Source organism: Podarcis vaucheri (assembly GCF_965113315.1).
Source record: "Podarcis vaucheri genome assembly, chromosome: 7".
In the NCBI taxonomy this organism is placed as follows: Eukaryota; Metazoa; Chordata; class Lepidosauria; order Squamata; family Lacertidae; genus Podarcis; species Podarcis vaucheri.
In genome coordinates this window covers 27,655,007-27,680,003 of record NC_138765.1, presented here as the reverse complement: position 1 = coordinate 27,680,003, position 24,997 = coordinate 27,655,007, and the positions used below count along the sequence as shown (strand labels likewise).

The 24,997-nt window shown below is 46.1% G+C and overlaps 1 protein-coding gene and 1 long non-coding RNA gene across 5 annotated transcripts in view; one reads left to right on the top strand and one right to left on the bottom strand.

The window, feature by feature from the left end:
• CD164L2 (CD164 molecule like 2) overlaps positions 1-23,006 on the top strand; it is a 36,341-nt gene extending 13,335 nt beyond the window's left edge. Inside the window, exons 2-6 of one of the 2 annotated variants that reach the window (XM_082232183.1) lie at positions 865-972; positions 4,700-4,777; positions 5,750-5,839; positions 8,416-8,578; positions 22,126-23,006. In XM_082232183.1, the coding sequence (XP_082088309.1) occupies positions 865-972; positions 4,700-4,777; positions 5,750-5,839; positions 8,416-8,578; positions 22,126-22,132 (446 nt within the window). In that variant the 3' untranslated portion in view covers positions 22,133-23,006. Of the gene's footprint in view, positions 1-864; positions 973-4,699; positions 4,778-5,749; positions 5,840-8,415; positions 8,579-13,359; positions 16,602-22,125 lie in introns of those variants that run through there. The other variant, XM_082232182.1, reaches the window with a different exon arrangement.
• On the bottom strand, positions 4,786-10,375 carry LOC309537388. 3 transcript variants are annotated; one of them, XR_014221868.1, is made up of 4 exons: positions 9,274-10,375; positions 7,828-8,008; positions 6,084-6,200; positions 4,786-5,488 (listed from the first exon to the last, which is right to left on the bottom strand). It is a non-coding gene; the product is annotated as an uncharacterized lncRNA (long non-coding RNA). The 3 variants fall into 3 exon arrangements; XR_014221869.1 differs by lacking the exon at positions 4,786-5,488 and having other exon boundaries at positions 5,854-6,200; XR_014221870.1 differs by lacking the exons at positions 4,786-5,488; positions 6,084-6,200 and adding an exon at positions 6,252-7,031.
• Positions 23,007-24,997: the final 1,991 nt, after the last annotated feature.

Sequence of the window (24,997 nt, the reverse complement as noted above, 5' to 3'; positions counted from 1 at the left end):
CAGATGTTTTCCAGACTACAACAGTCCCCGCCAGCCTGGGGGCTCACAGTTGGATAGACCGGAGACTAAAGGGGGAAAGCAAGCAAAAATTAAAGTGCTAAAGTTCCAAAAACTTATGTGATTGTTTTTCTCATGGCTGGCTGGAATGGCTGCTGACCAAACAGCAGTTGGTGCCTGGTGGGCTGATGGTTTGGGCCTCAGTTAAGAGATATTATTATTTTTTCCATTAAGTGGCATATGCATTTTATGAATACAGTGGTACCTCAGGTTACCTCAGGTTAAAAACACTTCAGGTTACAGACTCTGCTAACCCTGAAGTAGTAGCTCGGGTTAAGAACTTTACCTCGGGATGAGAACAGAAATTGTATAGCGGTGGTGCAGCGGTAGTGGGAGGCCCCATTAGCTAAAGTGGTACCTCAGATTAAGAACGGTTTCAGGTTAAGAACGGACCTCCGGAATGAATTAAGTATATAACAAGAGGTACCACTGACATGAAATCAAATCAAAACAAAACATGATAGCTAAATAAAACTTCCATGTTCAGAGGCAGTATAGCACAGTGAGTATCAGATACCAGAGGATTCCATCTCTGAAGCCTTTGATATATCTAGGCTTGCGTATATTTGTGTGTGTGAGTCTCTTTACAGTTTTTCTAATAGTGGGGGCTGTAGCATACAGGACCACAGGCAAAATGTGGGGCAAAGACTCCAGAAATCAACAGGCGGTTGGGTACGTATACAACCCCAGACCACATCGTGCTCCACTTCTTGTTTTTTGTTTTCTCTTGCATCCTGCTCCAAAGTGGCAATGCAGGATTCATACTTGCCTGAAAACTCAGCCTGTTCCTTTTTTGCTGTTTTGCAGGAGAATGCAAAGAATTGGAGTCATGTGTCAAGTGCATTGAAGGAGATGCTACTCTGAACATCACGAACTGTATGTGGATGCACTGCCGAGAGACTGAGGAGAAGCCAGGTGAGCTGCGGCAGGTGGTGGGGGATGCTTGCCAAAATCTCCGTTCATACACCTTGTAAAGTAAAGGTAAAGGTACCCCTGCCTGTACGGGCCAGTCGTGACTGACTCTAGGGTTGTGCGCTCATCTCACTTAAGAGGCCGGGAGCCGGCGCCGTCTGAAGACACTTCCAGGTCACGTGGCCAGCATGACGAAGCTGCACTGGTGAACCAGCACCAGTGCCGCACACGGAAACGCCGTTTACCTTCCCGCTATAAAGTGGTACCTATTTATCTACTTGCACTTAGGGGTGCTTTCGAACTGCTAGGTGGGCAGGAGCTGGGACTGAACGACGGGAGCTCACCCCGCCGCGGGGATGTGAACCGCCGACCTTACGATCAGCAAGTCCTAGGCACTGAGGTTTTACCCACAGCGCCACCCGCGTCCCCACACCTTGTAAAGAATGGCCCAATTCTACACGTTCTCTGCAAAGTGGAACATATTTGCCTAAAGTAATTCCATTTCCCTGCCTTATCCTCCCAGTTCTTTGAGTTTTTGTAATGGCTTCCCTCTTCTCCCCCAGATGGTCAAAGAATTCCATCGTGGTGTGCATGCTACATAATGCTGCCAGGTCCAATAATTTGCTCACCTGGCTCAGTATTGTCTGCTCTGGCTTACCATCACCTGCCACCTCTCTTCAATGGATGATGCATGCATCACTGAAACCAGGACAATGTAATTTCCAGGTGGTCACCCATCCAGGCACTGACCAGACCCAAGCCTGCTTAGCTGGTGGCTTTGTGGACCTTCAAACCATACCCTTGGACTAGGCCTTGCATGCAGGAGGTCTCAAGGTTCAGTCCCTACCATCTCTTGTTAAAAAGATTCGGCCAAGATTACCAAGATGTTAGGAAGCCACAAAATGGTGCATCAAGCCATTTCCTGTCTTCTCTGGCTGGTTCTGGCTCTCCAGTGGGGCCACCGGCCACTTCTCATTGAAGGTCCCAGAATCTCTGGCGCATATGCCTTGTGCTTCATCAAGGACCACTCAGTCCCTGACTTGCTGGATGTGCAAGAGGCAATATGCCTCTGAATAAAAGTCTCTGGGAATACAAGTAGGGAAAGGATGCCTTAGGCCTGATCCAGCATCCTTTACATGGCCTTCTGCCTTCCGCTTGTCTTGCTTGAAAGTAAAAGGCAAAGGACCTTGCTACTTTAAGGTCTATGCCCTGGCTGATACTTGGAAATCCCTCCTTCCATTTTGCTGGGAGTTTGTGGCTACCCCTCTGAGTGTAATCGCCTCAAGCTCTGCATCTGTGTCGGTTTGTGTACTTCGTTTGTTGCCATGACTGCCATCCCCAGGGGGATAGATAGATGGGAGCCACAAAGATACAGCCTTCTGCTCTCTGCTAGTTCAGAAACAAACTCCCATCTCACAACGTTGTCCTGGAAGCTCCTGCCGAAGTGCTTATCTTCGTACAGAGGAGGAACGGGGTGATGTCCTGCCCTTTTCCTCGCTGCTACCTGGTCCTTTTGTCCACTTCATCAGGTGTTCAGACTACCTGGAGCCCTACTTGCTACAGCAGGTGGAAGAAGGGTGAAGTGAAAGATGGGAGAGATCTGGTTAGGAACGTAGGAACCTGCCTTATGCCCAATCAGACCATTGGTCCATCCACCTCAACATTGTCCACACTGACCAGCAGCTGTTCTCCAGGATCTCAGACTGTGTTCTTTCCCGTGTAGCTCAAACAGTCCCAGGAAGTATAGCCAATGGTGGGGGGGCGGTGCCCCCTGGGTGCCATCTCTAAGGGGGGTGGCAAAAAGGCACCCTGCGGGGGGCTCGCCCCGCCGCCCCTGGGCACAGCAGCACAAGCTGCCAAAATCGCGCAGCCGTCTCGTACAGAGGATCTTCTGCTTGTGACTGCAGCAACGGTGGAGGGATCCCACTGCTGTCCATATGGCGCTTGACCAGTGCCGTCGGCAAACTGCCCCACGGCGCATGCGCAATGCCACTGTATGCTGTGCATGCTACGTACGCTGCACGCACATGTGCAGTACGTAGCGGCGGCATGCATGTGTCACACGTACGTCGCAAGCACATGTGCTGCTGGGCTGTTTGCCCCGCTCCCGACACCCCCCACTGGGTGCTGATTAGCCTTCCATCGCCCTTGTCTGGAGGGCCAAAGGTTCCCCACCCCTGATCTCAGGTGAAGGAGTCTTGGTAGCAGCTGCATCTCCCACCCAGCAAACTCTAGAGTAGATGCTTCTTTCAGGAAAGATTTGGGTTGTCATGATTTCCTCTGGTGCTTATTCCCCACTCCACATTCTTTGCTATCTACTGTATTTTTCGCTCTATAGGACGCACCGGACCATAGGACGCACCTTGTTTTAGAGGGGGAGAACAAGAAAAAAAAATTATCCCCCTCTCTGCCCAGCGCCCCTTCAGTGAAGCGGCAGGAGGTGCCGTGCAGAGAGGGGGAGAGTTTCTCCCCCTTGTTCTCCCCCTCTAAAACAAGGTGCCATTCAAGGTGTGTTCAGGTCGGGGAGCAGCAGAAAGGCGTTGCTTTCCCCCACCGCCAGCCCCAAAGAGCAGGTCGAAAGGTAGTTAATACAAGTTACAGGTAGGTAGCTGTGTTGGTCTGCCATAGTTGAAACAAAATAAAATAATTCCTTCCAGTTGCACCTTAGAGACCAACTAAGTTTGTTATTGGTATGAGCTTTCATGTATCTGAAGAAGCGTGCATGCACACAAAAGCTCATACCAATAACAAACTTAGTTTGTCTCTGAGGTGCTACTAGTTAATACAACTGTGTATCCCTGTATAGGGAAGTTTTTAATGTTTGATGTTTTATCATACTTTTATATTTGCTGGAAGCCGCCCAGAGTGGCTGGAGCAATCCAGTCAGATGGGCATGATGTTGTTGTTGTTGTTATTAGTGTTGTATTTACTTACTCACTTACTTACTTACTCACTCACTCACTCCTGTGTTAAATCATGCTTGCTGTTGATTGCAGCATCCCTGTCCAGGTATGCTTCCCTCTTGCCATCACAATTGTGTGGTGAGGAGGGCAGCAGGGTGATGCCTACTTAGTTCCCCACACCGTCTCTTGCATCTGCATCAGCCCCGTCTTCCACACTCATTGGGGAGGGGGAAGATCAGATGACCTGAGCGTGCTCTATGCAAGCAGGATTCTAAATCGCACCCAGAACCTAAGGTCCCATCCGCACCATGCATTTGAAGCATTCTTAGACCAATTTAACAGTCCTGGAGTCGTGTTAAGAGTGCTTAGAATTGTAGGTCTATGTGGCCAGAATCTGTAACAAGCTGCAGTTCCCAGGATTCTTTGGAGGAAGCCATATGGTGTGGGTGTGACCCTGGAGGGTAGCCAACATGGCAGCCTCCAAGCATTGTTGGACTGCAACTCCCATCAGCCCCAGCCAGCATGGCCCAATATTCAGGGATGATGGGAGTTGTAGTTCAGCAACATCTGGAGGACATCTCGTTGGCTAGCGATCTATGCGTGACTCCACTCTCCAGACCTTCACCCAACGTTCAGGGGTGGGAGAGGAGACCACAGACGTGGCACATGATGCCAGTCACGTGATGTGAACCCCAGAATAGGGCTTGTCTTTCACTTTGTTTCTGGTTGCGTAGCCCTGTATAAAAGAGTGGGGAAAATGTGTGTTTGGGGGAGAGGGAGACATGCAGGATTTTCAGTGTGACTTGGTTTCTCTCCTCTATCCTCAGGTTCCGGTAGCTGTGTTGTGAAGGGAGAGCCGGCCAAGGAGAAGTGTCACTTTTACAATGTCACTTCCAGGTGTGAAGGTAATGCTTTTCTGCCCAACCACTGATCACCATGCTGTCTGTTAGGCCTCATCATCTGCCTCAGGACCTTTGCCTCTGCCTGTTCATTCTGGAACCTGATCACCAGGACCTCCTCAAACATTTTTCTTGCTTATGACTCTTGATACAGAAGCAAGAAGGAACTAGGGAGACGTTCTGTTCTGGGTGGGGTGGCACTTCCTCCCTGAAGGATCAGAAAAGTAGCTAGGGGGAGGAGACTCCCTGATCTGGAGGGGCCACAGGTTCTTTATCTCTGACATAGAGGACACTTTCACATGACCAGCTGGAGGAGTCCTCTTCAAACCATTTGCCCATCTAATCCAATACAGGCTGCCCTTCCTGGCAGCAATTTTTCCTGAGTTATCAGGCATCTTTATGGGATTTCTTGCCATAAGGTACATAAGGGTTCATTCCTAGCTATTGATGTTAACAGCTGTTTATGTCTGTTTATTCATGTTCTACAGCTGTCTAAATAAAAACAGCACTAAATAAATAAATAGTTAAATCACAAAAAGCAGATGCATTTAAAATAAAACTGAAACAATACAAAATATTCGCTCGTGGCAAATATCCATTTATCCAGCTATGAAAGCTTGCCCTACCATGTTCAGTTATTTCCAGAAAGTGCAGACATTGGGAGCCGTTTGTATCTTGACACAGGCAAGATGGTCTCCATTAAGATCTAGCTCTGTCCTGTGGGGCAGTAGAGAACAAATCTTTGTCTTCTTCGCTTCAGGTATTTGAATGACTACTTTTTTATTAGTTTGCTCTAATTATTCTACTTTATATAAATGTAGTGTGGCTTTTCTTGTCACCGAGTGTGCATAACCCTGAGTGTGCTTCTCTAATGTGATGATCTGCTTGGATAATGCAATGTGTGGTAGGGAAATTTCTTGTAGGAAACAGGTGTGGGTTGACCTCCCCCCCCCCTGCTAATGATGGTTCTTTTCTTAGCATCCGAAGCAACCACCAAGCAACCTCCACAGCCAACCACCAAAGAGCCTCCAAAACCAGCCACTAAGGAGCATGAGATCATCACACTTGGTAAGTGTGAGTCCCCTTATCTTTTGCGCATTGGAGAAGGGGAGGGTTTGAATGTTGGTGAGCTAGTGCTAGAGCATCTCCAAGTGGGGAATGCAGAGCGGCTTCTTGGTGGTCATATGTGCTCCAGGCGCTGTTTTCCTTAGCAAGCCCTTCTGTTGTGGTAAACACTTGTCACTCGGGGAACAGGACCACAGCTTACCTTGAGACGTGAGAGCAAACATGGCTGATTGCATCGCCACCTTACCTAAGTAGAACTAGGATCTTCCTATTTTCCTAAACCCAGAGTCTCAGTGTGATTGTATCCAGGGCAAAGTGTGCTTCTCCAACAATTTGGACTTTTAGAAGACATCTGAAGGCAGCCCTGTTTAGGAAAGGTTTTAGTATTTGATTAATTATTGTATTTTAATACTTTGTTGGAGTGGCTGAGGAAACTACTACTACTATTATTATTATTAGGATTCAGTTCAGATTCTGCTTAGAATTTAGCTCCAAATCTTCCCACCCACAAGCCCACAACATGTTCCCAATCCTACATGGAGGGTCATTCAGACCTCACCTTTGAAAAATGACTGTGCTTTTAACAGCAATTTAGAAGAGAGCAAGACTTCCCACCAGTATTTCAGGTGAAAATTAAGGGGCTTTAATAAAATAAAGCAGATCCTTTTGCTACTGCCAAGAGGCCTGGCAAGCTCTTGCTGTACACCATTGCTGGTTTGGATGAGAAAGCTTAACAAGGCAGGCCAAAGGAATGGAAAGGGAAAAGCTAGCTAATAAAGAAGTGAAGGAGAGATGGATGGATGTGTTCTCAGGGAGAATGAATCTTCCTGCCGAAAAGAAGAGCAAGAATTGAAGAGCTTTGGGCTAATTAAAGTGAGTAACTCTATCCTGAATCCTTGTGAATTATTGATCCAGCGCAGGCTCCCGACGGGAAGTTGTATGCACTCATTTATCTCTGCGTGAGCGAAGGCTCCTGTTTTTTGGCTTCCACACCAGTCTTGCCCACACTGTGTTTAACTGCTTCCTCTGTTTCCTTGCAAAGTGCACCCCTTCAGTAGCAATGCTGCAGCATTGCGTGGCTGCTTTTGTGATGGAGATGCGAAACACTTGGCTGGGTGGTGAATGCACAGTCTGTGGAACGAAGATTTAAGTTCTAGCAGCTAAGTCTTTGCAATACGACCTGTACATGAGCTGACTGGCGTGGCATGGTGGAAGACACACAAAAAAAGCTTGCAACAAAATGATGCCTTTCGATCCTTACATCTTGTAGGTGTAAGGTTGGCCAGGAGGTGCCATTTCAGACACTGCCTGCCTCAGCCACCTAATCTCTTTCACCATCAGGAAAGCTTGAATTGTTCCTTAAGGGTATTTTTCACTGTGACCCATTAACATTGCTAGGGGGAGTTTTTGGTGAAAGCAGGAAATTTAGGCTGCAGAGGCTGTTGGAATTTCTGTGCGACAGATAATCATAAGACTTGCAGGGGACTTACAGGGGACTTACAGGTACCCCCTGTATGCTGCAGGAAATTCTGGAGATAACCAAGAGTACGTACCACTCTGGCAAGACAGTGTGCAGGCAGGTAGAGTCTCAGCTGGCATACCAGATGGAGCTGGTAGACAGCCACCTTGGATACAGAATTAACCTGCACCTCCATGGACAGCTGTGAGTCCAAAATGACTCCCAGGCTGCACACCTGGTCCTTCAGGGGCACAGTTACTCCATTCAGGACCAGGGAGTCCCCCAAACCTGCCAGCCTCCTGCCCCCCCCCCAAAGTACTTATTTCTTGTCAGGATTCAGCCTTAATCCATTAGCCGCCATCCATCCTCCAACTGCCTCCAGATAGTAATAGTAATACCTTGAGCTTGGCAAATCAACAACTATCACAGATCTCTGAGCAGAGGTGTTATATGGTCTGTGGCCAAGCTTCCATACAGGTCTTTGTCAGCTCAAACTTCAGAGCTCTCTTTAAAGTTAGTACAGTACTGATACCTTACTCCAGGACTGCTCTCCATTGTGCACACAGGTCCATCTTCACTGTGTTGGAGGGGCTGCTGTGTAGTTGGTACATAGAAGCACATGTGGGACTGCTCAGAGGTGGCTGGATTTTTGAATAAGTTGTTAGCTGGGGTTTTTTTTATGACGGAACTAATCATTACTCCATCTTTGGAACCTGTATATGAAAACAAAATCTTGTTGTAATTTTCTGTATTGTATACAGCCTTGTAGCATTTTTATGAAACGTGCAGCCTATAAATGCTTAAATATTATTGTATAAGCGATTCAATACAAAATACACACTTCCCCCTCCCCCAAAATCCCCCACTCAATCTGGAGGGGCCAGTAATAGTGAGTTAATGGACTGGTGAAAAAGTAAAGAATATGATCTCTCAGTTGTAAACTCTTTCAAGAACATGCAAGTCAAACCACCATTGCCTACACTGATTGGTAGTGGCTCTCTAGTATTTTTGTCCAGGGGTGTCTTCTGCGTAGAAAGCAGATACTCTTCCCACATTGAGCTGCAGCCTTCTCCCTTTTTGCCAGGTACCTTCACAACCCCCTTGCTCTGTCTCCCCCTAGGTACAACGGCCAGCCCTCCGCTAACTGACTCCCCGGAGTTCCACCCGCCAGGATTTGACTCTGCCAGCTTCATCGGGGGAATCATCCTGGTGCTCAGCCTCCAAGCCGTTGTATTTTTCGTGGTGAAATTCCTCAAGGCAAAGGACAGCACCTATCAGACACTGTAAGTTCCCTACAAGCAGCTGGGAGCAGGGTTGTTTTTTTTTTGATGGTGGTGGTGGTGGGGAAATGTGCTGTCCTCTGAGAAGCAGAGAGGGAGATGGTCTGTGCGTAAGAACATTCTGATCTTCATTTTGGGGTAGTTTCCAAAGCAATTGCTTTGTTTAATCTGTGGCATCTTCAAAGACTGACAGCTTTATTATGGCATGAGCTTGGTGCACAAAAGCACCTGCCCTAATATGTTTGATGGTCTTTAAGATGCCTCAGGGCCTTTTGTTGTTTTTCATTTGGTGCCCAAGCTATAATAGTTTAGACCAGGGTCACATCAACAGTGTACATTTAAAGTGCCATTATACTCCTTTGTCATGGCTTCCCCCAAAGAATCCTGGGAAGTGTAGTTTATTAAGGGTGCTAAGAGTTGCTAGGAACTAACAGAACTCAATTTTTGAGTGGTTTTACTGTCAACCGCTCTTGTTAGGGAACTTAGGGAATTGGAGCTCCTACCTCTAAGCACCTTTAACAAATGACCGTTCCCATGATGCTTTTGAGACATGGAGGAGCCATGACTGTAAAAGTGGCATACTGGTGTTTTAAATTATGGTGTGGATGTGGCCCAGGGCAGTTAAGAAACTATATTCATTAAAAAAATAAGACAATGTGGTGGTGTTAGTGGGAAAGTTACTGGAACTGACTACTCACACATGAAGACCGAGAGCATCCAGTGGGATGCAAAGCCTGCCTTCATGATGGTCGGCCATCTTGTATCACACAATAACTTCCTGTGTGTTTTCAAAATGGCTGTCCAGGCTGTGAGTTTCAGCTCTCCTGCTGTCTTCATTTCTCCACCCCACCCCCAGTTTGTCTTCTGTGCATTTTGGGGGTATAAAGCACGGCAGATCAGCTCTTATATCCCTCTAAACACAGAAATAGAGGATCTTACGCTTGACAACCTTCCTCCCCTCTTCCCCACCTTCGCATTATTCTTGTGTCCTTGCTCTCAGTTTTTCTCTCCGTTGCTGCTGTGCAATTCTCACATACATGCTACTGACTGTGTTCAAGGACTGGCAGTTCGACATGCCACTGAGCTCAGTACTCTTTTGTGCTGAGGAAGGGGCTGGTCCAGCCTACTCACACCACATAACTTTTAGTGAAGGCTCGTTTATTTCCTCAACACAGATATTTGCAGTCTCATATCCAACCCCATGACCGGCTGTCTGCAGTTCTGGGTTTCTCTGTCGACTTCCTCCTTTGTTCTGCTTTCTCTCCCTCTATCCCCTGGCTGCAAAACTGTGACTCACTTTAAATGAGGACTCTGGATCTTTAAGAAGGGCAGCAAAGCAAAGCTTTGAAATTTTAATTATTATTTAAAAATCTTTCTCACATTCATTATGGCTGTGTTGTGATTACGGCTCTCTTTAGATGTCCCAAAGTGGCAGCAGGTAGAGGCATTCACATGTTACATTCAGTGTCGGCATACCTGTGAACACAGATAGTTCAGCTACACACTTGTACAGTTATTCACATGTAACATTCAACGAGTGTACAGTCTATGTATGCAGTAGCTGAGCTGTTTTACACAAACACATGTGCCTGTGTAGAAACAGCTTGTACTTGTGTTTAGTGTAATGTGTGAACATGCCTTAAAACACTGGTGTGTGTGTGACATCAGTGGCTACTTTCACACACCTAGGGTCCCTGTTTTTATTATCTTCCTCATTCCCCTGGGTTGCTATTTTCATTGTCCTCCAATTTATGGAAGCCAACTGTCTGCAGCAGGGAACGGTTTCTCTCTGAACATAAGAATAGCCCATATAGTCCAGCATTCTGTCCTCACTGTGGCCAACCAGAAGCCTCAAGGAAGTCGGCAAACAGGGCCTGAGCGCAACAGAGCCCTCCCCACTTGCGGTTACCAGCCGCTGGTAATCGGAGGCATGCTGCCTCCATCAGTGGATGTACAACACCTTTTGAAAAGCGTGCTTGAGCTGGGCTCCTTTGGGAAGAAGGGCAGGCTTCAAAAATTGGTATAAAAACCAATTACAAAAAAGCAAAACACACAGAGAAAATTAAATTATAAAATAAAAATAAAGGAAATAAATATAGTAATAGCATGGCCCTCCAATCTAGAACTCTCTCCTAATCCACATCAAGGCCTCACACCAGAATGGGGCCTTGTGCCATTTTCCTCGTGACACCTTCCCACAAGCTGATATTTCCCTGTGAAGTTGGTGCTGTTTACTGTAAGCAGCACTTTCAGAGGGCAAATAGCTGGAGGGGGGGGAGAGTGAAAGTGTTGTCTGTGGCAAACCAACCCCAGACTGAGAGTACATCTTTGGGACTGATGTTTTATCCATATAACGAGGGGCCAGTTTGAGCATACTTTGCTAAACTGCAAAAGCTATAACTTGTGGTTTGCCTTACTCAAAGTAGGTTATACTTTTGTCGGCAGGTGGTGAACAAAATCCTAGCCAAATAGCTCTCCATCCCTGCTGTGTGTAATCTTTGGTCAGTGTTAAAGGAAATTTCAAATGTTCTGTGAGGGTCTCTCCTCCTCGCATGCGCCCAACAATATTTCTGGGTTTCTCATCTGTATCTTCTGCTGCCATCTCTGTCTCCGACAGACCCTTTCAGAGAATCACCAGCTGGGTTCTCCTCCTCTCAATCTGTCCTTGATTCTCTTTCTTCCTTTCTTTCCTCCCACCCACCTCTCATAGGAGAGTGTGGGATCAAAAGATGTCTTTAAGCCTGCTTCACACAGTGATGCTTTCTCCTACACAGGTACTCCACTGACATAGTCATGTGTGGATTATGGCATGAGCATCATCTTTTGCTTCAGTTGTGTGTGCTAAGAAGGCAGTTGGGCAGGGCCTGTTATGGAGTGAAGTGACTGCCTCAGGTGGCAAGTGCTTGGGGGCTGGCAGTGGGTGATGACGGGTTGAGAGGCCAGAGCTGTGTCTGCAACACAGCCTGGCCTGCACGCCCAGCTAGCCTGTTGTCCTGTGGTACGCTGGACAAGTCACCAGTGTTGACTTCATTTGAAAGTCCAGTTGGCTTCTGAACATGGAATGAGGGTGGTGGTACCATTTTGGTCTTTGCCTCGGAGGGCAGCAATGACTGCACACACACTATACTCTTAAAGCACATGACTCCCCCCCCCCCAATAATCCTGCAAACTGTAGTTTGTTAGGGGTGCTGGGAAGTGCAGCTCAGTGAGGGGTAAACTACAGTCCCCAGGATTCTTTGGGGCAAGCAGTGTGCTTTAAATGTATGGTGCGTACACAGCCAATGTCTTCAGCCTTGAAGTTGGATATATGTAAAGAAAAATACCTCTGTGTAGGAAAGGGTGCTCAAACTTCCCTCAGCAAATTTGGCTGGGTCTTAGTTGAATCTTTTTGCCCCAGTGTTGGATCTCTTCTCAGTCAAGGCTCAGTTTAAACAGTGGGCCAGCTTAGGAACACATTATTGGGGGCCATGGAGGAAGAATTTGAGGCAAGATAAGACAGTTGTATCCCTTTGCCCAAAGCCTTGGACCGTATTTTCAGCTTTTTAAATAATAAAAAAAGCTGTGCGAGCCAAAGCCTGCCAATGTTCCAGCTTTTAAAACATCATTGGGCAGCTGGCTCCCTTCCAAAGCCAGTTTGGCAAAATCACTCCAGAAGCCTTGCTATTGAGGGCTTAACTTCCTTGATGATTGCAGCCATGTGTGATCCCCAAATTTTGACTGTGAGTGTGTTTGCTCATGCTGATTCCTACCCTAAATCGTAATTGTTCAGGCACCTTGAGAGAGGGGTTTGTTTGGCATTCTAGCACTGGGGAAAGCTGCCGCTATTGGGGGTGGCTGGGATGTCAACCAGACAGTGATTGCTGCTGTTTTTTGTTTGCAGCATCCCTCTCACTCTCTTATTTCTGTTTGTGTAACAAATTGCTTAGCCCTAGCTTGATTCTATTCCCAATAGAACATTGGGCTCATTCAGGCTATCTTTTGCCCCATACTTTCCAGGCACAGGCCTGCACTTTAAAGCTTTGTGTTCGGGTGGGGTTTTTCTCCCCTGTCGCTTTCCCAGGAAAACCCACGTTTTACCGCTGAATCAGAGCAAATGGCAATTTGCAGAAAACTGAGCTAGTGTTGAAATGCAGGTTTTCACAGGGAAAGCACTGGGACAAACAAACAAGCAAACAAACGTTCAGCCATGGGGCTGGCTGTAAAGCCCAGGACCGTGCCTAGTAACACAGCACACAGCACAAAAGGTAGCTTGGATGAACCCATTGCTCCTGTCATTTTTCAGAACTCTCTGAAAGGCAGGTGCAGCTCCCCTCCCGACAAAAAAACAAATAGTGGTGCGTTTATGAGGAGGACTGGCCTTGCTGAAAATTCAGAGTTCTTTAAAGGGAACAGAAGCTCTGCCCTTCTGGGGGTAGACCCCGTCTCAATCTGAAACATAAAGTACAAATCTCTTAAAACCTTATTCTCTCTTAACTTGGTCCATGCTGCTTCTCTGTTCTTAACTGTACCCCTGTCCTTGGCTCCAAACTAAAGCTTATACCGGTAATTTTGCCATAGCTCTATTATGTCCATTCCTCTCCAGTCCCCATTAACCAGAGCACTAATGCTAGCCAAGGGGAACCTTCTATTTATTTGGCGTATCAGTGACTCTCTACCAGAAATGTGTGTATTGGGCGTGTTTAAAGGGGCATTGTGCTTTGATATTGTCTCTAACGTCATGTCCCCAATTGCCTCCTCCCAACCCCCCTTTTTTTGTATCTCCCTTGCACGCTGCCTGTCGTCAGAGAGGACAACCAGCAGTAGGTGTAGCTGTGTGTGAAAGAACAGTGGGAAGTAATGGGCTGTCTCTGGAACCAGGAAAATCTATGAACCTTCTCTTAGACCCACTCCCTTCGTGGGGCTCTTTCCTCAGAGCCAAGAAAGGCTATTATGGGCCTGTTTTTATGCATTCAGCAGCATCAAGTGATCTTGATTTTCCTGGACCATAGAACATTAGCCTGCTGCGAGGAGCTTGCATGTTTGATTGTTCCTCCTTGCACATAGAAATGTAGCATGTCTTCAGAGAAAGCTACCTTGGAATCCCTGGCCTTTTAGTTTTTCATGTGCCAGTGATTTTATATATATGCAGGAATATTCAAATGTGCATCCTTCTCTTCCATGCTGAAGTGGTACAGGCCGGGGAAATCGTTAACTCCTGGCTTCTGCTGAAGGCATAAAACTGTCTCTGGGGAGCCTGCTTACATTTTGCTTTTCCCTTTTCCTGCATTCAGCAGAGGGATGGATGGAGAACAGGGACTGCTTTGAACTGAATACTGTTAACTTTCTGATTGATTGTGTGTGTAACGGGAATGTGCAAACAACCAGCTCTTGTTCGCTTTTGAAACTATGGGCCTTCCCTAAGGCAGGGATGAGCAGTGGAGATGAGCTGTTCAGAGTTGACCAGAGTCTCTCTCTCTCCCTCCTCTGCTCCCCCCCCCCCTTATTTTTTTGACTGAGAGCATGACCACATGTTACATTTGCCACGAGAGAGCAGCTGAATCTCAAAGGTTTTTCCAACAACTGGCGGACAAAGAAATTGCACACTGAGTGGCGTAGGATCTACTTGCTTGCCAGCATAGCCAATAAGAAAAGAGAGATGGGGAGACGGGAGGGGGAAATTGGGTCAGGAGATAAAAACGACCAAACAGCAGCTCCACTTTCATCTGTGTGTGCAAATTCTAACTCCTCCAGCCCTTTTCCTTAGGCTCAAAACAACGCATCGCGTTAATTATGTAGTGTGCAGGTACTTCTTGAGGTTTTTAAAATGAATACCTAGTGCAGGAGGTTGGGGAAGTTGCTACAGAGAATATAGGTCGCAGGGACTGTGGTCAAATCCTTCCCTCTCCCACCAGTGGAGGCTGGTCTGTGAGGGCAAATGGGGCACTGCCCCACCGGCCTCAGTATGCCCTCAGCCTGGCTCCACCTGCCTGTCTTTGTACTTAACAAGCCGTCCAGGGAGTGCCTGAGACTGTCAGTCTCCTCCTTAGTCTCAGTATCGCCTTGTAGAAATGAGCAGGGAGGAGGGCTGCAACAAAACTAGAATCGGTTTGCTCCACCTGTCACTGGCTCTACCTGCTGTTGGTCACACTACCAGGCTGCTTGCATGCTATACCTTTAAATTTAGGGGAGTGCGACTGGTTTGGTTCAGTCGAACTGGGTGCAGAGCCTTGGGGGCGGCGCAGCGATTATTTAGAGGCGTGGGGGCACAGGGCATGGCTGAAATTTGAGATCCCAAGGTATGCCGCTGCTTTAAAGCACATTTGAAATGCCCCCCCCCCCAAGAATTCTGGGCACTGTAGTTGGTTTGTGAGGTTGCTGCGAGTGGTAGCCCTATGAGGTGTAAACTAAAGTACCCAGAATTCTTTGAGGAAGAAGATGTGCTTTGAATGTGCTGTATAGTGTGCAAGCAGCCCCGTTCTTAACAGGAACCAGTCACTACTATCACTCACTGAGGCCCCTATGAAACTCCCCACCACCACCACCCCAGCAACACACACAAAAAAAATCTAGACAAAAGCTCCCATTGCCCTAGTGAGTTTCCCCTGCTAACTGTTGCACATGTGTTCAGAAGCAGGCAGACTGGTAGATCTATGGGTGAATTGTGGTAGGCCAGCAAGGGTTTTTGATTCCCAGTTGTCTTAACAACAGCAACACCTTAAAAGCTCTCCTCCCTTCAAAAAATAATAATAAAATAAAATAAAATTTAAAATAAAATAAAAAAGCATTGCTGAAATTTGGGGGTGGGGTGGGAACCAACCAGAAGTGGATTTTTTTCTGTGAAGGAAATTGTGAGCTCGCTTCTGGTATTGATCACATCTGCTCAGAGGCATCCTGTTAATTCTTAGGCTGGGTACACACCACACATTTAAAGCACATTTCCCACCCCCACCCCACCCCCAATTCTGGGAAGTGTAGTTTACCCCCCCCCCACAGAACTACAATTCCCAGCATATTTAACTACACTTTGGCTGGGGTGGGTGGGTTGGTATTGTGCTTTTAATGCATGGTATGTATGACAACATTTTGCACCTCAGGTTAGACCTTAGGGATCTAAGTAAGTAAGTAAATATGTATGTAAGTAAGTAAGTAAATCAGCCTGAAGTCCGTCCACCCTGGGATTAGTTTATTCCTCTAGTGGCGAAACTTTAAGAAGCTCTCATGTGGCAAGTGTATTATGTGGGGGTGTCGCAGTACATGCTGCTCAGAAGCAAGGCCTCTTCTCCCTGTGCTGGTCCTATGGCTTCCCTGTGGTGTGGCTGAGAAAGTAAAGGATCGAAAATGTGAAGCTGTGGAGTCACCATGGCGACTACTGGATTCTATTCCCAGCTGGCTTTCCATCTCTTTTCCCTTTCCTTTCCCTCCTTGTTTTTTGTAGCTGTTCAATTGAGAAATAGCTGCTCTCAGAGGGGGGGGGGGCGCGAAGACTTTGACGCCCTTAGTTAAAATGTGGTATTATTATGCCCTTTTGCTTTTAGTTCTTTTCTCCTCCCCACCCCAAGAAAAGCTTTAAAAAGTGGCTTATGTTTAAAAACAAGTACACACCAGGAAAGAATAAATTGTGGATTGTAGTTTGTGGTATTCCTACTCAGAGTACTCCTATTAACATTTATGAGCATGACTAACGTAGCTCCATTGCTTTTAATGGATCTTCTCTGAGTGTAACTTGGTTGGATTCAAGTCCATGTTTTTACACTTTTGGGAACTTGATTACATTAACAGTGGGCTCATGAGCCTTATTTCCTTGCACATACTAAGAGGGGCTTTTAAAGTTTTTATTTATTTATGTGTTTATTTAAATAATTCCTATACCGCTTCACATTTGCAAAGGAAACAATCTCTTATCAGTTTTGTAACCTGCCTTAAATAATCAAGTAGAACCTTACAAACTATCAAGCAGTACAAATGGGAATCAGACACAGTTACAATGCTGATGCACATTTAAAGAAGCATAATAACAAGAAAACAAAATATTACCCTAAACATTTTACACATTAAAAAAAAACCAAATACAAAAATAAGTGCCTCCAGATGATTAGCTGGGTGTAACATCCTGATTCTTGGAGAGTTCTTCCCATGCTCCCTTTTGCACCTTCAAATCTTATGCCTTGCTGTGGAATACCCAAGGAGGTATACAATAAATTGATAGCCTAATTAGCCATCATTTGTAAGCCACCACACAAGCTCATTCATAGGTGGAAGCGGATTGTTTAGGTTGCAATCCTGGGTACAGTGGTGCCCCGCAAGACGAACGCCTCGCAAGACGGAAAACCCGCTAGACGAAAGGGTTTTCCGTTTTGGAGGCGCTTCGCAAAACAAATTTCCCTATGGGGTTGCTTCGCAAGACGAAAAAATCTTGCGCGTCCCCGCGGGTTTTTTCCGCTCCCCCCCTTTCCTAAGCCGCCTATCAGCTGTTCCGCTGAAAACCCCGCTTAACAGCTGATCACGGAAAGCCGCTAGACTGCTGTAGCGCTAATCCACTAGGCTGTCAATGGGCTTGCTTCGCAAGACGAAAAAACCGCTAGACGAAGAGAATCGCAGAACGGATTCTTTTCGTCTTGCGAGGCACCACTGTATACTTGTGCTATCTGCACTATAGATTTGAAGCACCGTCACACCACTATAAATGGTCATGGCTTCCTCTGATGATACAGTTCACATAGTGGTTTAACAATCAACCCCTCTTCCCAGGGAACTCTGGTAATTGTAGTTTTGTGAGGGGGATAGGGGGTCTCCTAACAACTCTCAGTTCCCTTAACAAACTACACTTGCCAGAATTCTTATGGGACGGAGAAGCGGTATGGTACATTTAAAGTAGTATCATATTTAAAGCATTATCGTGTAGATTGGGTCTATATGTCCATCTAGACCAGTATTGTCTACTCTGACTGGCAATGACTCTCCAGGGTCCTGGGCAGAGGTCTTCTCCATCGCTACTGACCTGGTTCTTTAAACTGGAGATGGAATCTGGGACCTTCTGCATTCAAATCAGGTGTTCTGCCGCTGAGCTTCAGCACTTCCCTGGGATCTATGGTTGCTGTTTGTAATCCAGCCTGATACTTGCAGACCGCTATAGCAACCTCTGCTCTCAGAATCTCCCAATAGCAGAAATGGGGTTCCTTCACCTATCATTTAAATGACTGGCTGCTACTGGGACTCAGGAGTTGAGCACTGCGTCATTGCGAGGAGAGTAATCTCAATCAGAACCGATCAGTGTCAGCAGCCATTTTAGGTTTCCTTGGGAATCTGCTTAGCAACAACATTTCCAAACCACTGGCAGGTCTGCTGGCAGGGTGGGAGATTTTTTAAAGTTTGAGTTGATATTTATTTTTGATTTGATATTTGTATTTTCCACTTTTCTAAGAGCATTGTGGAGCTCAAAGTGGCTCACCATAATAGTAGCATTAAAAACGGACAAACATTGGTACGTATAATCAAAAAGCACAATAAGGTAACCCATAAAACAATTAATAGCAATCGGCACAAACTCATAGTGATTCAAAATATCAGAAATGTCTGGGCTGCTGTCATCTTCCTTTTCCTCCTCCTCGCCCCCAAATCTCAGTGGTGCAGTTAGGTATTGTTAGACTTTGGTCTTACTCTCCCCATCTCTTTGCACAGTAACATAGGTTACGTCAAAATATGGTAAGCCAGCCTTTCTGCATCTGATGTCTCCCTAAAACCCTTCCTTGGTGGCGACACTGCCAAGTCCAAAAGCCTGCAGACCCATAGCAAAGGAATTATGTGGGTGCTCTCTAACTAGCTGCCTTCTCTACTCCGCTCCCACCAGCTGAGGAATGAATTCTGTGTGTTCTTGCTGTGCCTTTTGTGTGTTTCCGTGTGACTTTTGTAGTCCTGGAGCCTTCTTTGGCAAGTGGGCGGGGGGAGGAGAGAGGGAGACTATCCATATGTTGTATGCCACCTGGGGCACAGACTTGTGATCCTGACTTCTTCATTAAAGCTTGTGGGAGTTTGATTTCTCCAGGACTCCAGTAGTGGTGTTGCTTGCGGTCTTCCTTCTGCAGTGTGACCTGTTTGCAGAAACACAACCTGAGGCTTGGGTCTCTCTTGGTGAGAGATCCCTACCCCCAAACAGTCATGCATATTTCCAAGAGTAGAATCATAGAATCATAGAATCATAGAGTTGGAAGAGACCACAAGGGCCATCGAGTCCAACCCCCTGCCAAGCAGGAAACACCTTTCCTGTACTTGCTTCTGCTTAGATCCCTTGCTGCACTAATCAGCCTAAGATGAGCTACTGCATTGGGGGCGGGCATCCTTCCTTGGGCAAAACCTGGTTCTCCCACAAGCAACAAACGGAAAGAAGAAGAAGAGGAGTTTGGATTTGATATCCCGCCTTTCACTCCCCTTCAGGAGTCTCAAAGCGGCTAACAATCTCCTTTCCCTTCCTCCCCCACAACAAACACTCTGTGAGGTGAGTGGGGCTGAGAGACTTCAGAGAAGTGTGGCTGGCCCAAGGTCACCCAGCAGCTGCATGTGGAGGAGCGGAGATGCGAACTCGGTTCCCCAGATTACGAGTCTATCGCTCTTAACCACTGCACCACACTGGCTCTCTGTGTGTTGCAGAAAGGTGGTGGTTTAATAAATTAACCCTATTTGCGCCTGGAAATGCAAGGTTGATTGGCTGGCTGCAACCTCAAGCCTACTCAGCGGTGGAGCAAGTGGTGTAGTGTGGGGGGAGGCACAGGGGCAATTGCCATGGGCACAAAATTGTTAGGGTGTAAAATTTCAGTCTCAATACAGCTGGTAGGCACACCCTGCTATGCGTGAGTTGTCATTCTCATCCTCTTAGTTGAATGAACCAATAGCCTGTTGGCCATTATTGTGCACAGCATGCAATTGCACAAGGACCTGTACTTGCTTCTGCTTAGATCCCTTGCTGCACTAATCAGTTATTTCCCATTAGTGAACACATCTGAAGTCTTAACGTTCTTTAACTGGTGCACTGTTCAGGCTGGGGGAGGTGTTTAATGGGTGGAAAGAACAGGAGTAACAAAGAGCCCCACTTTAAACAAGACCAATTTCCCCCATGGTAGTGTGTGCTTGTACAGTCCCACAGACACAAATAAAAGCCACTGAATTTGGCCTCCCAGAAAAATAGTCTGTTTTTAAAAGAGAGAGAAAAGCAAGCAAGCAGGTTTCTTAGTTTGCTTGAAAACATGTAAACAACGGATGCTGTAGTCTTGGAAGCCTGGGGAATTGCAAACTTAAGTTTCCAGTGAGGTGGGGGGCTACAGCACCCTGGCCCTTCCCCATTATAGCAAAGTTCAAATAAGTTAGGTAGAATCAGGTAGGTTTGCAAAATTATGCAGGTCAGCTTGTAGTATTTCAAGTCTTAGCACAAGGGTTTTTTTGGGGGGGTATGGTTTTGTTTTTTTAAAAAAAACCAAGGCAGAGAACACACCATCCCAAGTGATAGCACAGAAGGTACAGGAGGAACAGGGAGCTGTTGCCCTCCAGAGTATGTTGCTGGACTACAACTCCATCATCTCTGACCACTGACTGCGCTGCCTGGGGCTGATGGAGTCTAGCCATATCTGAAGGGCCTAAGTTGCCCTTCCCTGAGTGATAGGGCGTAATCTGTGTGAATATCCCAGGAGTGGGTCTTGCTCTTCCCCTTCCTGGAGTGCATCTGTCCACCCACGAAATGGTATTTGCACTGTGAGAAGTGTCTAAACAAACTCTGGACATTTACAGGATTTGGTCCTCCGTGTGGGGGTGGAAACAGTGTCTTATTCTCAAGAGATGTCTCAACAGCAGGAGTGTCACCTCAGGTTTTCATTTTGCTTTTCAGATGATGGGCTGGGAGAAAAGGGATAAGATTTACTGCAAAATGCAATGATCTCCTCTTGGATATGTTTTTAGCTGTCCCAAACAACAAGAACCCACAAACAAACCATGCGATTAATGATAATTGGTTGTGATTACTTTTTTTATACCACAAAATATCTAGAAATCTCTGTGCTTCTAAGGAATTTTTATATAAGGTCTAAAATGGGCTGGGGGGGGGAGAGAGAGAGAAAGTGTGGTTTTCATCAAAACACACACAGAGAGAGACTGTTCTGAATCACCACTCAACCATTATGGGACTGAACTCTTGACATCTCCTTTGAAAGTACCCAGTTCCTTTCACAATTGGTAACTTCATGAGAGTTACCAATTCTTAAATTAGATTTATACCACATATCTCAGCCAAGATGGCTGAAATAAGCCCATGATAAAAATCCATTGTAAATTATAGTCTCTGATGTGGCATTGCTGATCTCCCTCCACAAGTCTCTGTATATCTGTCTTTTAGTAAAACCCTCTATTATATGGGTGTGGTTTTTTTTGCTAGTTTCCATTGCAGGTTTGGCTGGCCATTAGACAACCCCATGAGTGCAAATCTTAACATTAAAACTGGTCTGAGGCTTTAACACTGTGATCATATGCATCAGGTCACAACCTGTTGCCCCGCCCCCTCCCAGTGTTGTTGGACTCTGCCCCCATCAGCTCCTACAAGGGATGGTGGGAGTTGGAGTCAGAGAGCAGCTAGAGGGGCGCTGGTTCCTGGGCCTGATAAACATCTGTTCAGAAATTAAGGCTGCAATTCTATACCCAGTTACCCAGGAGAGAACCCTGCTGAATTCAGAGATTCAGTGCATTCCTAACCATACCTCTTCAGAAGTGTATTCTACTGAATTCAGTGGGGACCGTCTCAGTAGACATGCTTAGGACTGCTGCCTGACAACAGTCTTTTGCATGTCTACTCAGAAGTAAGTCACCTGGGAAAAAGCGGCACTGAACACTGTTGGATGGAGCTAGTATGAACTGTGCTGCAAACTTAACTTTTCCTCACTTTTCAGAAACAAGGAGAAAGTGCCTCTTGTAACTTGAGAATGGCCAGCTTAGAGCTGAGATGGTCTTGTTCCTAACAATTTAATTCTTCTCTTCTGCAAAATTGGGTATCTAATATGGTGCCCAAATGCCTCATATCTTGGATGTTACCATGTATTGATTATTTTATTTGATGTTTCATATTTAACAGTATTCAGGGAGTGACATGCAATGGCACGGCACCTGATGTGGCGTATGTTTGATAAGATGCAATGGTGCACAGGTTCTGGCAATAGAGAGCCGTTCACATTTCATGATGCCCACCTGCCTAACTAGGGCACAGGGAGCAAGGTGCTAAGAAGTCTAAATTGCTCTAATTCTGAAATTAAAATCCCTAAATTTTCAAATTAAAGAAGTCTGCAAATAAAGATGTAAATGGTGAAGCTGGCAGTGCCGACACGTGTATGTTATGAAATCCAGCCATTCACAAATTACACAAGTTGCACCTTCCAGGTGAAGTTGTTTCCAGCGCTGAGGAAAGCAAGGGAGAAGTCGCTGTTACAGATCTGCCATTTTGGCTGAGCTAGGTGCTCCCCCTGCTGTCTGTTCTCTTGCCTGGTGAAGTGTTTTCCCCACCCCCCTGTGTGTCCCCCTTCTCATTTGTTCCATCACATTAGGATCTGATGGCTGATCTCCAAGGAGCTGCCTTGATAAGCGTTTCTCTTGCGGGAGGAGTTGCTGGAGAAGAGGAGCCTGCCTGTGGCTGCATTAGGAGCCAGGACTCTTTCCCTCTCTCTCTTCTTCAAATGGAGCTGCTGAAGTGGGAGATCTGCTCCAGACCTAAACAGCCTATTGTCACAATGGGTGATGCTTGGCTCAGATACCTGGACCCTTTAGACTTGCTGCGGAAATAGTATAAATATATACATGAGATACTAGCAAGCTCAAGCTGCAGGGATCTGCTTCGTATGTAACTGTGTGAGGTTAAGGACGCCTTCAAATGATTGTGGGGTTTTCTTTCTATTTTTTCCCCTTCTGTGCAACCTGCTTTTGGTTGATTATCGTTATTCTAAGCCCACATGGATCCTGTTTCAGTACCTGCCGGTCCTGTATATTTGTTTCTTAAATGCTGCACCAAAAGTGGAATGTCCAGTGGAACTTGGGGCTACTTCACCCGTGTGACTTCTTTCTCCCTCCACCCAATATTGTATAAGCCAGATCACTCTAAAAGGTCAGAGTCTTATGCAGATGTCAAGACACTTGAGTCACGATGTTAGCTTCTTGCACAAGAGAGTTGGGGTGGGTCTCCTTCACACTCGTTCTTGCGAGTGAGTTTCCAGTAGGGGAGTTGCATCGAAGCATCTGACTTGTTAACGCCGAACCCAACCGAAGTTGGACTCCATTGGAAGTTGCCTGTCCATTAAAGAGTGGGTCCTTCTAAGAGTCCAGTTCTCAGCTGCCTCCCTGGAAAAACAAAGAACACCCCTTACTGTGGAATGGCAGCAAACACAACGGGGGAAGACACCTCTAAAATAAAATGAAATATTTGTGGAACGCATTTTGTGTTTTTGTTATTGAACAGTTCGTACTTCTACGCATTTGGGGATAACTTTGATTATAGCCGCAGTGTTGTAACCTGCCCTTCTTTCATCTAGTGCCATTGATATTTCGGACTCCTGACTCTCATCATCCCCAGCGAACATGGCTGATGGTCAGTGATTTTGGGAGTTTTAGTTCAACAGCGTCTGGACAGCACAAAGCTTGGGGAAGGCTGCTGTAATATTTGTCAGCTACTGCTTTTATAACATTATTCTACTGGAAAATTTGTTTAACTGAAATATTTCTAAGCGGCTTTTCTGTGCAGCTTGCAAGAGTGAAAATAATGTAAAAAAGAAAAGAACCCTTCCACACACATATCTTATTTGTTCCCCTAAGTGTCCAAGATAAAAGCCAATACATGTACTCATTAAACAACTCTTCACAGCACTCCTAGCCCAGAGTCCAAGGCAGGCAGGACTTTACCACCAACCTGGTAACAAATACTTAATATTACTCTTGCTAAAGCTATTGAACCTGGGAGCTTCATATCGGATGATATGGAGGCAATGTGCTCTTGTTGCGCGAGTTCATTTGCTGTGTTTGGCAGAGCTAAGCAAAGAATGTATGTACTGGACCCTCCCCCCCGAGAAGCAAAGGCACAGTGAAATATAGCAACTTGTTTCTTATTTCCTTTAAAGAAAAGGCTGTGCTCAGAGGAGTTTACCTTGATTATTTATTTGCAGTCTTCAGCCATAATGGTTCTCAAAGCGGTTTCAAGATAATAAAATCAGATTTATAGGTGGTCCCTGCCGTTCTCGCTGTGATGCATCCCTGGAAATATATGCAAGCACTGGAAAAGGTACATTTCTAAAGCAGCATGATGGCTCTGGTCTGAGAGAGTGCCAGAGGGGAGAGGTTAGACCTTAGCAGCAGGGATGGAGTTTGCGGGGGGGGGGTTTGGGGTGCCCATTAGTAGGCTCTGCCGACCTTTCACAGGGAGGGAGCAGCAGCAGCATCCTGAATGCTGGGAGGTTGAGAGCCACTGTTTAAATTTTCCATAGTGCCCTGGATTGATACTTTAGGATATATATGTTTTTCTCTATACATATATGCATCCTGAGCACTAACACTCCAACAGATCTTGCGTCCCCATTAGGTTTCCAGGGGGGTCACCAAAGTCACAACTCTGTTTCTCAACGCAGCTTCTCTGTGTCTTTTAAATGCAAACTGGATCAGATTTCTCTCTCATCCCCAGTGCTATTTTTCTAGAAAAAGAGGTGCCAGAACTCACCATGAGCACCTCCCTCATTCTCTTCGAATGGCAATGGTGCCCACCTGAGAGGTGCTGGAACTAAGTTCCTGTGGGTTTCCCCTGGAAAAAAAGCTCTGCTCCTTCCTAACAGAAGCCCACATATGCACATACTCATTAGTAGGGATGGGATTCGCAATCACAGACCGATGTGACAAGTCCCCCCCCCCCGCAATTCCCTAGGACAAACACTATTCATTTTGCAAAATGGTTCATAAAAACTCAAACAGGGAACCTTTGGACTATTCTTATCACCTAATTGGCTTTGATTCTTCGAAAAATTATGAGCCCTGTAAATGTAAAGCTTCTCATTACCCATTATCACCATCCATTTGTATGCCCGCAGAGGTATTGAATTTTATCTTGAGTTGTGCACAATGTGAAGTCATCAAAACGCAACGTCCATTTCAGTTAGTTTTTACAGAATCATATCCAGCTTTTTAAAAGTGTGTATTTGGGTAGAGGAAGTTACTTGGATGTTGTTTCTGTGAGTCTATGTATCTATCATCTATTTATATATTATTTGCCACAAGAAGACTGGGAAAGAATCAAGGTGAAACAAATCATATGCACGTTTTGCTAGGAAGTAACCAGGATTGAACTGGATAGACTTAACTGCAGAATAAACATGCATTGGATCAGGATAAATGTTCTCCATTCCTAATTTATTCTCTCCTCCCCTCACCCCACGCTCTCTCTTT